The sequence below is a fragment of the Drosophila yakuba genome, chromosome 2R (genome assembly GCF_016746365.2).
Source record: "Drosophila yakuba strain Tai18E2 chromosome 2R, Prin_Dyak_Tai18E2_2.1, whole genome shotgun sequence".
In the NCBI taxonomy this organism is placed as follows: Eukaryota; Metazoa; Arthropoda; class Insecta; order Diptera; family Drosophilidae; genus Drosophila; species Drosophila yakuba.
In genome coordinates this window covers 4,504,893-4,517,114 of record NC_052528.2, presented here as the reverse complement: position 1 = coordinate 4,517,114, position 12,222 = coordinate 4,504,893, and the positions used below count along the sequence as shown (strand labels likewise).

General features: G+C 48.7%; 3 protein-coding genes across 3 annotated transcripts; 2 read left to right on the top strand and 1 right to left on the bottom strand.

Moving 5' to 3' along the window:
• The first annotated feature begins 218 nt into the window (after nt 1-218).
• On the top strand, nt 219-2,186 carry LOC6529283 (putative uncharacterized protein DDB_G0277255). The gene is made up of 2 exons (XM_002090252.4): nt 219-445; nt 504-2,186. The coding sequence occupies exons 1-2, from the start codon at nt 295-297 to the stop codon at nt 1,862-1,864; spliced, it is 1,512 nt and encodes a 503-aa protein (XP_002090288.1). The 5' UTR covers nt 219-294; the 3' UTR covers nt 1,865-2,186.
• A 464-nt stretch (nt 2,187-2,650) lies between these two features.
• On the bottom strand, nt 2,651-11,274 carry LOC6529282. Its single transcript, XM_002090251.3, has 20 exons — nt 11,176-11,274; nt 10,012-10,206; nt 9,441-9,788; nt 9,096-9,377; nt 8,905-9,037; nt 8,693-8,835; nt 8,328-8,514; nt 7,750-7,862; nt 7,418-7,678; nt 7,234-7,362; nt 6,357-7,115; nt 5,789-6,248; nt 5,515-5,702; nt 5,265-5,443; nt 4,997-5,136; nt 4,288-4,939; nt 4,061-4,230; nt 3,745-4,008; nt 3,547-3,672; nt 2,651-3,009 (listed from the first exon to the last, which is right to left on the bottom strand). Exons 2-20 carry the CDS (start codon nt 10,082-10,084, stop codon nt 2,955-2,957), a joined length of 4,662 nt encoding a protein of 1,553 aa, XP_002090287.1. The 5' UTR covers nt 10,085-10,206; nt 11,176-11,274; the 3' UTR covers nt 2,651-2,954.
• LOC26535954 lies at nt 3,089-3,483 on the top strand. Its single transcript, XM_015197456.3, has 2 exons — nt 3,089-3,239; nt 3,297-3,483. Exons 1-2 carry the CDS (start codon nt 3,179-3,181, stop codon nt 3,428-3,430), a joined length of 195 nt encoding a protein of 64 aa, XP_015052942.1. The 5' UTR covers nt 3,089-3,178; the 3' UTR covers nt 3,431-3,483.
• Nucleotides 11,275-12,222: the final 948 nt, after the last annotated feature.

Here is a 12,222-nt window from a genome sequence, read left to right as displayed (position 1 = left end):
TTTTAAGAAATGTTATTTGATAAAAATAAAAGATCAGAAAATATTACTGTTGTTATAATTTTAGATATTTTTGCTTTCTATAATAACCAAATAAACTTACTACTTATAATCATGATTAGTATTGGCGAATTTGTAAAAATTGTTTATTTTTAAATTCAAGATCTTAAAATTATATGTTACACACTACTGTAACAGTTTTGGCCACACAGTTTCGATGCATTTATCGACAGTGTTGGAAATGGCCTGACATACACCAAAGGCAAATTGGCAGCTAAAAACGCGAATTAAACTAAAATGATGGATGAGCAGCTAATTGACGAGGTGGCGCAGCACGGAGTGATCTACAACCGGCAGAAGTACTACCTCAACGGCGGCGCCAATGGTGGCAAGTACGAGACTAAGGACGAGGCCTGGCAGCTGATTGCGATGAAGCTGCGCACGGATGGTGAGGAAGAGGCGCTCCTCCGGAAGACCTTCTCTATAAATGTTGTCCTCCTTTCCAGTGGACACGTGCAAGAAGCGGTGGAAGTACCTGCGCGAACGCTACGTCTCGCAGCGGAAGCAGGGCGATCCACCTGTCTACGAACACCTGTCGCGTCCATATCTGGAGAAGATGAAGTTCTTGGACCAGCACATCCAACCGCGCAAGTCATATCGCCATGTGCCAAACTTCCTAACATCTCCGCAGTCCGCCAACAGCTCCGGCTACAACGAATACCAGGTGGATAAGTCGAATGGCTCCATAAAGAATGTGTCTCAGTTTGGAAGCTCAGGGCAAGGTCACCTTTACCACCAACCGGATCAGCAGCACACAATGAGTGCTCTGAGTAACGCCGCTGCATCTGCGCTGGAAAACGTCAATGGCCAGGTGAAGATCGAGGCTGACCAGGTGTTCAGGGATTTTGCGGCTGCCGTGGCCTCACAGCAGCTTCAGCACATATCACAGTCCCAAATGCAGCAACAGGCGGCGGCAGTGGCAGCTGTGATGGCGGATTCCTCGCAAGGCTATCAGGATCAGTACAAGGAAGGCGCCGTGGGCATGAACGGGGCCCAGAACAGCGCCGGCAGTCTGACCTCAACATCATCCTCGATGAAGTCACCGCTGTCGTCGCCGCTGCAAGGAATTGGGGCAGGAACCCATCATCCTCAGCAGCAGCAGCCGCAACAACAACAGCAGCAGCAGCAGCAACAGTCGCCGGCTTCTGAACAGCAACTTCCGGTGGTCCATTCCTCTTCCAGCGCCACTGGCGCTTCAATCGGCAACAGTTCCACCCTGCAGATGCAACAGTCACACGTTTATAACTCCAAGGGAGATGTCTTAGACTCTTCGGCATCTGGCAATTTCCATATGAAGAAACCCCGTGTTCAGCTTAATGGCAATGCACACAACCAGATGACCAGCAATGGGAGCCACTTTGGCAATGACTCGGACGACGATTCCGATGATAACAGCCATGATCTGATGGAGCCGCAGGTTTTGATGCAGCAGGAGAATCACTACAGCAATTCGATGCCCATGCAGCGGGGCAATGGAAGTGGGAATAATAGTAGCAGTAATAGCGGGAGCAACAATCCCAGCGGCAATAACAGCCACAACAACCAGCCACAACAACAGCACCAGAACATGTTTCCGTCAAACACGGACTTCCTCTTCCAGTTGTACCAGCAGTTCCCACATCAGGCAAGCAGTTCGCACCCCTCCAACTTCGGGAAATTTCAGGCGCCGCCCAATCATCCGGGTCTGCAGCGTTTGTCGGAGCATTTGCTGGGGGAATTAGTCACCACGGAGCTGCTTAAGATGAACAAGGAACGGAAGAAAAGTGCACAGAAACGAATCCTAGAAATACTATTCTTCGACGATTAAAGGGCTATCTACTAGGTACTTGTAAATATTGTAATCTATTATCCTTAACTTATGTTATTCGTTAGACGGTTGTCAGATAATTGCGTCGCTTTGGTCAAATTTCCCACCAAGAAGTCATTTGCAAAGCTGTACGTTCTCTCGAACACTTTTCAAATGTGCTAGTCAAGACCAGCAATTAGAATTCCATATCTGCATTAATTTATGTTTTATATATGTTTAAGAATATAATGAATGGTCTTAATTTATTTAAATTCGTATTAAAATATATTCAATGGAAGGTGACTTTCCAAAATGAAAGTTTGCTATTTATGTGTAGTCGAAAGTATCAAAATGAGCATTTTTCCTCCTGTGATTGATAAATTTGTATATGATTGTATTTTTTATAAATTTTGATGGTGCTGGCTTTTTTTGGCTCGCCACAAGTAATTAGCTTCAGTGTAGCCATCATAAAGAATGAAGTTCCTAATGATATGTAAAGCCTCGTGACCCACTGAGGCATAATTTCAGTTATGTTCAGTAGCCGCCCTGTTGCTTGATTTATGAGTGGCCTTTGACCGATCCTCCGATACGCAATTTGCCCACAGAGCGGATGCAAGTGCAATTGCTGCACAACCGCAAAGCCCCGCTGGCTACTGTCTACAGCGGAAAGTGCCACTGCAACTGGCAATTGGCCTCGCTCGTTAACCCTCGAATGGCCAAGCGGCTCAATGTGCCACTGCAACTGCAATCCTGCACGCTGATTAATGACCAGCTTTGCATTCCTCTGGGCAGAACGAAAGTCGGCGGTGATATGAATAAGTTTCGGCTTTATTGCGTTTCATATCTTAGCTGGTAGGGAGAATAATTACTTGCTTGTGTTTTCTGTTGTTAGCCTTAGATAAATTATGGTAAATAGCATAAGATCATAATATTTGGATACTGGTCAGTGGTGCGATTCTTAGCTTAGGCTACTTGATGGACCATCGAATGTTCGAGGGTCCCACGCATTTGGCTAGCGTATCTGTTTACTTGTCGGGTTGTCTTTGATTAACTGGAGTTGGAAACCTTTAGCTTATTTACAACTAATCACAGGAGGATTGGAGTTGGAATCTCAGACCTCCTGATTGTCCTCGGACTCGGCCACCATGGTCAGACTTCTCAGCGATCTGTGAACGAAAGAAAACACGACCAAGCGTTAATCAGCTAGCTCAATATTATTCCAAATATTTCGTAAGAGAGCGGGAGTGATGAGTTCAGATTCATTTGGCTGATATGGTTTATCGCCTTCGCAGCCAGCCAGCCTGCTTTTTAGTCGGAATCTGACAGCTCATCAGCATGGACAACCTACGCCTCTGCCTGTTAATTTTGTTAGTCTGTATAGTCGGTGGTCATGCAAGTGAGTCTGATTTCAGTTGGAAATTGTGCCTAACTTGGGAGTTAACTTTTGGTTTAGTTACAGGTGAGATGCCCACGTTCCAAGGCCTGTGCCAGATGCAAGGCGACTGGTGCAGTACCAACTGCCAGATAGCCGGAGGACGGGACGGACTTTGTAACAAGGTGGGCCTCTGCGTCTGCAGACCCTTGTAGTAGTGGTGACGTGACGGTTAGACAAATCGGAATAAAGGCGAACATATTTACAATTGCGAACGGTGGTCGGGGATTCTGTTTGCGGATCTGTCACATTATGATGGCCCTCCACTTGCCTGGAACGCTCGAAGAGCGAGGGATCCGTGTAGATGGGCTCGCTGGGATCCTCGAACTGGTGGCTACTCTGGTTGGTGCTACGCATGGGATTTATCACTGGCAGCTGGCACATGCGCGCCAAGTTGCTGTAAAGACATAAAACTCCCCATAAGTGGACCGGTTGGGCGATTGGCGACTGGCGACTCGCCGTTCCTCACCCCGTGGCAAATGTTTTGTGTAATGAGCCGCCGAACATGGACATGTTGGTGCGAAAAGCGTTTGAGGCCCGATTCGATGCGCTCTGATTGGCTCCGCCCCCAGTTCCAGCCCCTGCTCCACCTCCTCCTCCATTCAGGTTGGGCATGTGTCCGATCTCTGTGAAGCGCTCATGGGTGCGTATGGACGAATGGGAGTGTCCGAGCGAGTGGATCGGCGAGTGTCGGTCCACAAGTCGGTTCTTGGAGATGGATTTCCAGTAGCGTCTGTAAAAGGCGCCAATTAGCACTGATCTCTTGCCCGTTGAAGGCATCCTACCTGTATCCCAGGCCCGCTACCAGCGTGATGCTGAATAGCAGGATCATTAACAGGATAATGGCCGTGATTAGGCCATGATACTCAGCCGGAGTCATGCACACTGTTTCCACCGGGGCCACTAGCTTGCGGGGATACGACTCCTTCTCAATTTCCTCGCGGGTTTCAAAGACCTTAATCGATTTTATTAGCCTATGCAAAATATCCCCTGCGACCAATCAAACACTTACCTCAATCATTTCCCGCACTTGCTCAGGTTCCTCAGCCTCCTTGGTCTTCTCGCCCGATTGAGTCTCATTCAGAGGAGCCTGACCCAGTGTGGCACTCACGGTGGTGCTGTTCACTACGGTGACTTCATCCAGCGTGGATGTCTCCAGTTGGCTGCTGCCCTCCAGAGCCAATGCCTCCGGTTCGGGTATCTCGGTGGTGTTTAGAGATCGCCTTCGGCGGCCAAAGGAAGGCTCTTGACGACCCGCTGGTCCAGGACAATAGGCTGGCTGACATCCTTCGCGACAGGAGCGAACGGTGGCCTCGAAGACCAAGAAATTGGACTCAGGTATCTTGAAGGCATTAAAGCGGGCTTCCAAGGTGTCGCCATCGCGCAGCTTGTCTAGTTCGGGGAAAACAAATGGATCCACGGGGCATCCAAAGCGGTCTATTAGCTGTATACTGCGTCCGGAATAGGGATCCCTGGCCACCACATTGGTGGCAAATATGTCGGTAACGTGGTTGTAGCCATCCTGTGCCTCCAACCGGAAGGTCAGAGGATCACCCACAGCAATGGTGGTAGTGGGTCTGCCCTGGTACAGAATACTCAAGCGGACCTTGGAACTGAGAGTGTTCTCCGCCGGTAGATATTCAATGGGGATTGGACTGCCGGAGCTGAAAAAGAATTGTACAATCAGAAGTTATGATCGTTAGATTGAGTATCAGCATTACCCAGCTCCTATGTAACCAGAGCTAACCACCGCCTCTCCAGGGCCACGGAAGATGCAGGTGAGGTTGTACCGCTTATCCCTGCTGGTCTGCACATTGTCCGAGAACTGAACCACCACTATGTTGGTCAAAGTATCGCCGTACTGCAAGATATAAAATAAATGATTCCATTTGCAATTGAAAAGGAAAATTGAATGACTCCGAAAATATGAAAATATGAAAGTTAGTTATTCAAATAACTATATATTCTAGAATACTCTTAGTCACTCACCCGCTGAGTTCCACAGTCGGGGTATCCCTGTGGTCCGCTGAGCCTCAGAACATTGACCGTGCCACCATTTCCACGGAAGAAGCAGCGATCGTAGAATCCATAGGTGTATATACGTCCCAAAAAGCCCTCCGGCGTGCGGATCGTGAACTCCATGCCTTCCTCGTTACACGTTTGCGTGACTAGATTAGATCATTCGAACAATATAGTTTATTTTAATATAACATTACATTTCAATAGGGTAACCACCAACCGTCCATGCACTCGCCATCGCTGCGTCCAATGCTGCGCTCGTAGAAGTCATAGTTGGAGGCGTCGAAGGTGCTCGGATCGTGGATGTCCAGCTCCCGCGAGTCTCTGTCGCTCAGCTCGCAGTTCGGTGAGTCTCGGTCCCGGTCGCGATCCCTATCTCTGTCCTCGTAGCCGGAGGCAGTCGAGTCTCTGCAAATTGAAATTTACAATGTGAATTTGTAGCGGCTCGTGTACTGATTATCTTGCATCTTCAGTCCTGCTCCTTCCCCACCCACCTGTAGTTGAAGCTGCGGCACACAAAGTCCCGCGACTCGATGCACTCCCTCTCACACTGGATGAGGCTGGGGACGATAAGAGCCCGTCGCACAAAGTGGCGACGCATCTTGTGCCTGGCGGCTATTTGCTTAAAGTTGTCGCTCTCCTCGCAACGGGTGATTGGTGGCCGCGGGGGACCCGAGTTGACACTCACGCCCACACCCACATGACCTCCTCCACCTCCTCCGTACGGAGTGGGTGGATGCGAGAGACCCAGGCCAGGCAGGGGAAGGGGACGATCGTCTAGGCCATTACCACCATAGGGACGATTAAAGGGACTATCGTAGCGGCCATAAGGACCACCACTTGGTGGCCTTCTTCCCGGCGGCCCATCGTACTCCCGATCGTAGGGTCCGTATCTATCGCCATACCGCTCCTCGTAGTCGTAATCGTAGAAGGGAGGTGGTGGACGCTCTAGACCTATTTGGGTATACTGGTTAGCATAGATCACTTTTCAACTGCACTTGCCACCAATTGAGTTACGGGTTACAAGTTGGTAGTTGGTTAGTCCCTTCCCGAGGTACTTACCTGGTCGTCTGCCAAGATCATTGGGTCCCGGGCGGTTGCCATATTTGTAGATGTCAATGGGATACCGATCGTTACCTACCGGAAACCGGTTCGGGGTGGAGGCATACTTGCTGGCGCTGCCCGTTGGAGCAATAGGCGCTGGCGGATATCGCTTGGCCGAGTCGGGTTCAGGTCTCCTGGCACTATGCACGATATCATCATATCTTCCCGGTGGTCCCCGCGAGTCTGGCAGATAGGGATACCTAGGGGAGTCCATCGACGAGGGGCGGTAGCGTCTGTCCGGGAATATGCTGTCGGGAGCATCTCTGCCTGTGTAGCCGCCCACGGGATCCCGCTCCCGGCTGGGAGGGAATCGCGAAGGGTATCGGCCTTCGTATCGGTTTTCTCCATAGCGTCCGCCCCCATATCCGTAGGGCCGGAAGGGAGCATCGTCATCGGTGGGATAGGGTCGAGTGTGCGGCAAATCACTGGGCAGGCTGTTGTCATTGATTCCGGGATAGGGTAGTGGTCGGTAGGGCAACCTATCACGCTCGCGATCTCTTTCCCGCTCCGGATACCGTCGATCTCCGTATCTGTCCGCATAGCGCTCCGGCGGGTAAGGCTCGGGATAGCGATCTCTATCCCTGACTCCTGGGTACCTATCTCTATCTACAGCGCCTGGATAGCGATCTCTGTCACCAGCTACTGGGTAGCGTTCTCGATCCCTATCGCGGTCTCGGTCCCTTTCGCCATTGACACCCGCACCCGCTGGATACCGATCTGACGTGGGGTTAGTGAATTAGTTGTCAGTAGAATTAGCATTAGAATGGTGAGATCGTGTATGGTCGTTCTGGTTGTGGGATTAAGGGTTAAGAACCTAAACAACTAGTAACCTTACCATAATCATCAGGGAAACGATCGTAGGGTCTATTGTAGCCAATGCCATCTCCTCCAGTGGGGTACCGGGATCCATAGCGATCTGGGGGATAACGGTCTCTATCGCGATCTCCGCCATACGGATTTCGATCTGATTTAAAAGTATATTAGCAGTGTATTTAGAGATCATAAAGTGCACTGCCTACCATATTCATTGCCCGCAATGTCCGGATAACGATCGTATGGCCTGCCATAGTCGACGCCCTCGCCCGCTGGCAATCTTGATCCACCAGAACCCGTTCCGCCATGCGAGCCTCCTCCGCCACTTGACCCACCCGACCCGTAGCGATCGTCGTGCTTATTAGGCTGTCTCCAGTTGCTGCCCGACTGATCCCCGGGTCGCTTGCCATCGTTGCTGCCACCGTGCCCACTGCCATCGCCATCGGCGCCTCCGCCCACCACATTCACTGCAAGAAGAGAACCAGCAGCTATGTCAGGGATTACTGGCTCGCTATTAGCACCTCCTCTAACCACTTACACATTAGATTCTCGTAGTAATCATAATCAGCATCGTATATAATGCGCATGCCGTCCTTTTGATTGTACCGACTCAGGCGACAAGTACGAAAACGATCGCTGTACACCGCAGACCTGTAATTTGCGATAGGATAGAGTGGTTGGGTTAGTGAGGCAGTAGGAGAACCACAAACACTGTAAAGCCATGCGTCGAAGATGGGAATACACTTAAACCCTATCTTAACTACTGCATCACGGAATATGTATGATGATTACGATTATAGACAACCGATTTGATAAGCTGTGTATTATTTTTGCCACAGTAGACTCAAATTTTACTTAGTTGCATTGAAAGATATCTTTACAGTTGGTCTTTTCCATGAAAATCTAAAGTTAGGGGGCTGCTCTCATTTACGCAATAGCTTCTATGACTTTCTTAAACATAAACTTAAACGATAGAAACAAATAATTTCAGTAAAGAAGAGCTTATTTATAAGGTATGCTTCAAGCAATGGTATAGTATTTGTTGAACTAAGAAGACCTTTCGCAAGGGTATTAAAACAAGAATGGCAACGGCAACTTCCGAGGCTGAAAACGCACCTGCACTGGAAGCTCGTCTGGCGAAGACACTCGTCTAGGCACTCGCTGAGCGAACGGCCGGTGATCTCGGAGTGAAACTCACCGCCCAGCCTGGAGTTGCGGTACCGCTGGAATGCTGTATCTGGCCGCCGGCCGCTGGAGAAGAGGTGCGAGGTGACTGAGTTATCTGGATAATCGTTGGCTCGTTCTGCAACGGGAATACAACATAACGTAGAAGTAGACGTAGAAGTGGAAGTGGCAGTGGGGATGGTTATGGGGAAATGGAAGTGGATGCAACCGTTGAGATGGGATGCACCACTGTAATCTTGTTGTCGCTGTTGACTTTTCTCGACTCACACGAGATCGCCTTTACGGTAGCCACTTACGATTATCGAGGCACACCAGATCGTAGAAATGGTGTGTGGGACTGGAGCTGATGCTAATGTCATCCTTCTGTGATATGGAGTCCTCCTCCGAGAGGATGCACTGTTTGCTCTGGTCGTCAAACTCCACGGATCGGCAGAAGTATCTGCGGGAAAGCGGTGTGCGCAATTAGCTTAAATGACGCTGAAATAGAGATATTATGCATATGCCTTACTTCTCGGCCCGCAGGCACATGGTCTGACACTCCTCCAGCGTCATGTTATTGAATATGTCCACCTCGAAGGGGCCACCCAGGCGCTTGTTCTCCTCCTTGACAAAAACGGCCAGGCCATCGCATCGGCGCTCGGCTAATCAATGGTTCAAAGAGTGAGTCCAAGTGAGTTGGGAACCATAATCTAGACTTACCATTTAGGCAGGTGTTCTCCAGATAATCGGAGTTGGGATCGTCTTCCATCAGCTCGGGATGGGTGCGTCGGGTGAATCTGCTCAGCGTGCAGGAACGCATGGTGGAGTCAAAGTTGGCCGATCGACAGACGAAGGAGAACTCATTCAGGCACTTATCCTCACAGTCCGAGCGATTGGCAGCCGTAATCTCCTTAATATCACTGATGGGCAGCTTCAGTTTCTTGCGGGGATGCCTCTCAAAGACGTATCTTCTGCTGGGGCACTCCCTCTCCGGGCGACTGGCTACGGAATTGGGGGATATTATATCATAAATAATTCAATATAATATCATCAGCGTGCACATACAAGTCAGGCAGATCTCGTTAAAGTGTACACTATTGGGCACCAGCATCAGGCTGCCGATGCCCTCCGGTCCCGCCTGCTCGGATGTCAAGTAGCACAGCGACTCCTCGTACTCGGAGTTGCCTCCAAAGGAGGTGATCCGACTGCCTGGCTGGAAGTCGAAGCTGGTGCACGTGCGCACCAGGTTGTTGGAGCCGGATCGGTCGCGCAGGCATAGGTCCTGGCACTTTTCCAGCACTCGGAATGGTGGCGCCGTATCCCGCACCACATCATCGTCATAGCCCTGGAGCTGCTGGTTGGGCAATCTTTCATAGAGCACCCGGCCTAGGCCGTTCTTGCAGGTGGTTTGACCTGCACAGGAGAATTTATTATATCGGTAGGGTATAGTAGCTAAAGATTATGTTGGGTTAAGATCACATTATTATATCTACGGTAGGTGCGCGAATTTCAAAGCTGTCTTTGCAAACTATTTAAATTTGAAGGTTTTGTGCATTTGGCAATGTAATTTATATAAGGTACTGAAGTTATTTATTTACTTCTGATAAGGGTATGTACATACATAGTTTTTACTTACCATTAATTTTACTAAGGCTTAGACTAACCACTAGGGCTGTCAGCAGCAGGTGTAATCCCCTTCCAGGTCCCATGCTGTATGATTATGTTCGATTTGGAGTACTTGGAAAGGGGTTTTCTAGCTTGATCGCGGCATTTTCACCGCAACCTGGCTTTTGGATTTGGGTATCGAAACTGTTGCGTGCTTAGCGTTTAGCTGGAAACAGAATTCGTGGTTAGTCGCGCTGGTTTATCCGACATGATCTAATTAGTTCATTGGCCAGCAAAATGACATGAAGTATGCGACCTCAATAGGGAGAATTTCCTCGCGGCGAACAGTGTGGCGGGTGGAAAATGGGAAAATCACATGAATAGTTAAATATATTTCTGCCTTTCTGCCGCCATAATGTGCACAATGCGTAACGTGAATTTGGATCATTAAACGAAAATCTAGCCGAGCTACGTGTCGCCCCACTCATATCGATCCGCAACTCCGGATGTCGCTTCCGGCTTTTTGTCCACTCAACTCTTTATGCTCTCCGCACAACCCCATCGCCACAAAAGCGAAGTGGGTCTTCGGAAAGCGTTAGCTATTGACCTCAAGTGGTGGCTGTACTTGGAAAGTGTCGCTTTGAACTCCGAATGCTTTTCCAGAATTGTGAAATTGACTATGAAAGGTTACAACTTTGGAGGAGAGAGCTATTCAGGACCATTAAAGGTCTTACGCCTACGTTTAGTGATCCTATTTTTCTTATAAGTTTATCTATAGATAATGAGGTTGGTGGAGTTAAATACAAACGGACTTATGGGAACCTATCGCAACGAACTGTAAAGGATCAGGAGGTATTAATGATATTCTACGCTTTCTCTTTATAGCCTTTTTCCTTCTAAGGCAATGTTCATTTATACAAAAATGTTCCAAATGTTAGATAGATTGAGTTTATCATTAGGCAGGCAATCCTTTGATTCATTTATTGGTATGTCCCATAACTATTTGTAAGCCTACACTAAAACGTTCATATTTTTCCATTTCTCTGTACCAAATGTCCTGGGAGATTTATACCCCATACAGGATTAAGTATTTTCCTTAAGACACATAAGATAATGTATTGTATGATATTCATCACTTGGAAGTCGGAACTCATGTTTGAAAGTCACTAGTTGGGCACTTAATAAGTTTGAATACCGTTTACTGCAGCAAGGATATCCGGTTAATGGTATTGTTAACTGAAACGATTATGGAGACAAATGGTTTATTGGGGACCGAACCCGACCGATCGTTAGAATATGGCGCGACAAACTGAATTCGAGAACCCAACTTTGCGGCTGGTCTGCAGTCGGATCGGTGGTTGGACCATTACGATTACCATTACCATCGCGATTGCCAATGCGATTACCACTTGCGGGGGCAGCGGCCCCGACTCCATGGCAACAATGGTCGAAATGGGGGAATTAATTAGATGTGGAGACAGCAACAAAGAGACACGGACACAATGTTCTAAATGCTCGTACGTGGATTGCCATTCAAATGTTAATCAGTGCGGCGAACAGACCGAAGTTGACAAAAGCCCATCTCCCATCGACCGGCCACTAACCACCCACTCCACCCTCCAAACTGGGGGGAAGTCGCCCCTACACCGTGAATAATAGTTGAAGAGATATTCAAGTATAATGTAAGATCACAGAATCCTTGTATGATGAGTACTGGACACGAGTCAGTATTCCGGAGGAAACCTAGACGGAAGATGGATATCAGAATAACCACATATGATAAAAAATTAATAAAATACATAATTAAATATAACAAAAAGGGAATAACATTTGTTGGCAGACCATTCCGATTTTTCTCAGTGCATTAGAACACGCACCGACTGAATTGGGTGTGTTGTTGAAGTTCTGAGAGTGGTGGAGCTATTCGTTCTGGCCGAATGTGCACATGGCACATAATGACATTTTGGCCGGTCAACGTTTCATGGACACGGGCGACTTTCCCACTTGTGAAGGGCATGGAGCAGCATCTGCTCCAACTCCAAATACTAAATACCAAATACTAAACGATCACCGCTCCTCTTTGTCTGACGTTGGGTCAGATCATGACAATGCGTGTCACGTCTGAATAAGTTCGAGGCTGGCTCCAGAGGCACTGCATCATGGGCTGGGGCTCGGGTCGGGCTCGAGCTAGGGCTCCTCCTCTGCACTTTGCAGGTGGGTTGCACCTGTCGCCGCTGGGTGT

Bases quoted from the DNA above. Each gene is read 5' to 3' on its own strand.
- LOC6529282 (XM_002090251.3), bottom strand. From the start codon at position 10,084: ATGGGACCTGGAAGGGGATTACACCTGCTGCTGACAGCCCTAGTGGTT. The intron at 5,137-5,264 runs GTGAGTGACTAA...TATATCTTGCAG, and splicing joins CCGACTGTGGAACTCAGCGG to TACGGCGATACTTTGACCAA. The intron at 4,940-4,996 runs GTAATGCTGATA...ATTCTTTTTCAG, and splicing joins TCTGGTTACATAGGAGCTGG to CTCCGGCAGTCCAATCCCCA.
- LOC26535954 (XM_015197456.3), top strand. From the start codon at position 3,179: ATGGACAACCTACGCCTCTGCCTGTTAATTTTGTTAGTCTGTATAGTC. The intron at 3,240-3,296 runs GTGAGTCTGATT...CTTTTGGTTTAG, and splicing joins TATAGTCGGTGGTCATGCAA to TTACAGGTGAGATGCCCACG.
- LOC6529283 (XM_002090252.4), top strand. From the start codon at position 295: ATGATGGATGAGCAGCTAATTGACGAGGTGGCGCAGCACGGAGTGATC. The intron at 446-503 runs GTGAGGAAGAGG...CCTCCTTTCCAG, and splicing joins GATGAAGCTGCGCACGGATG to TGGACACGTGCAAGAAGCGG.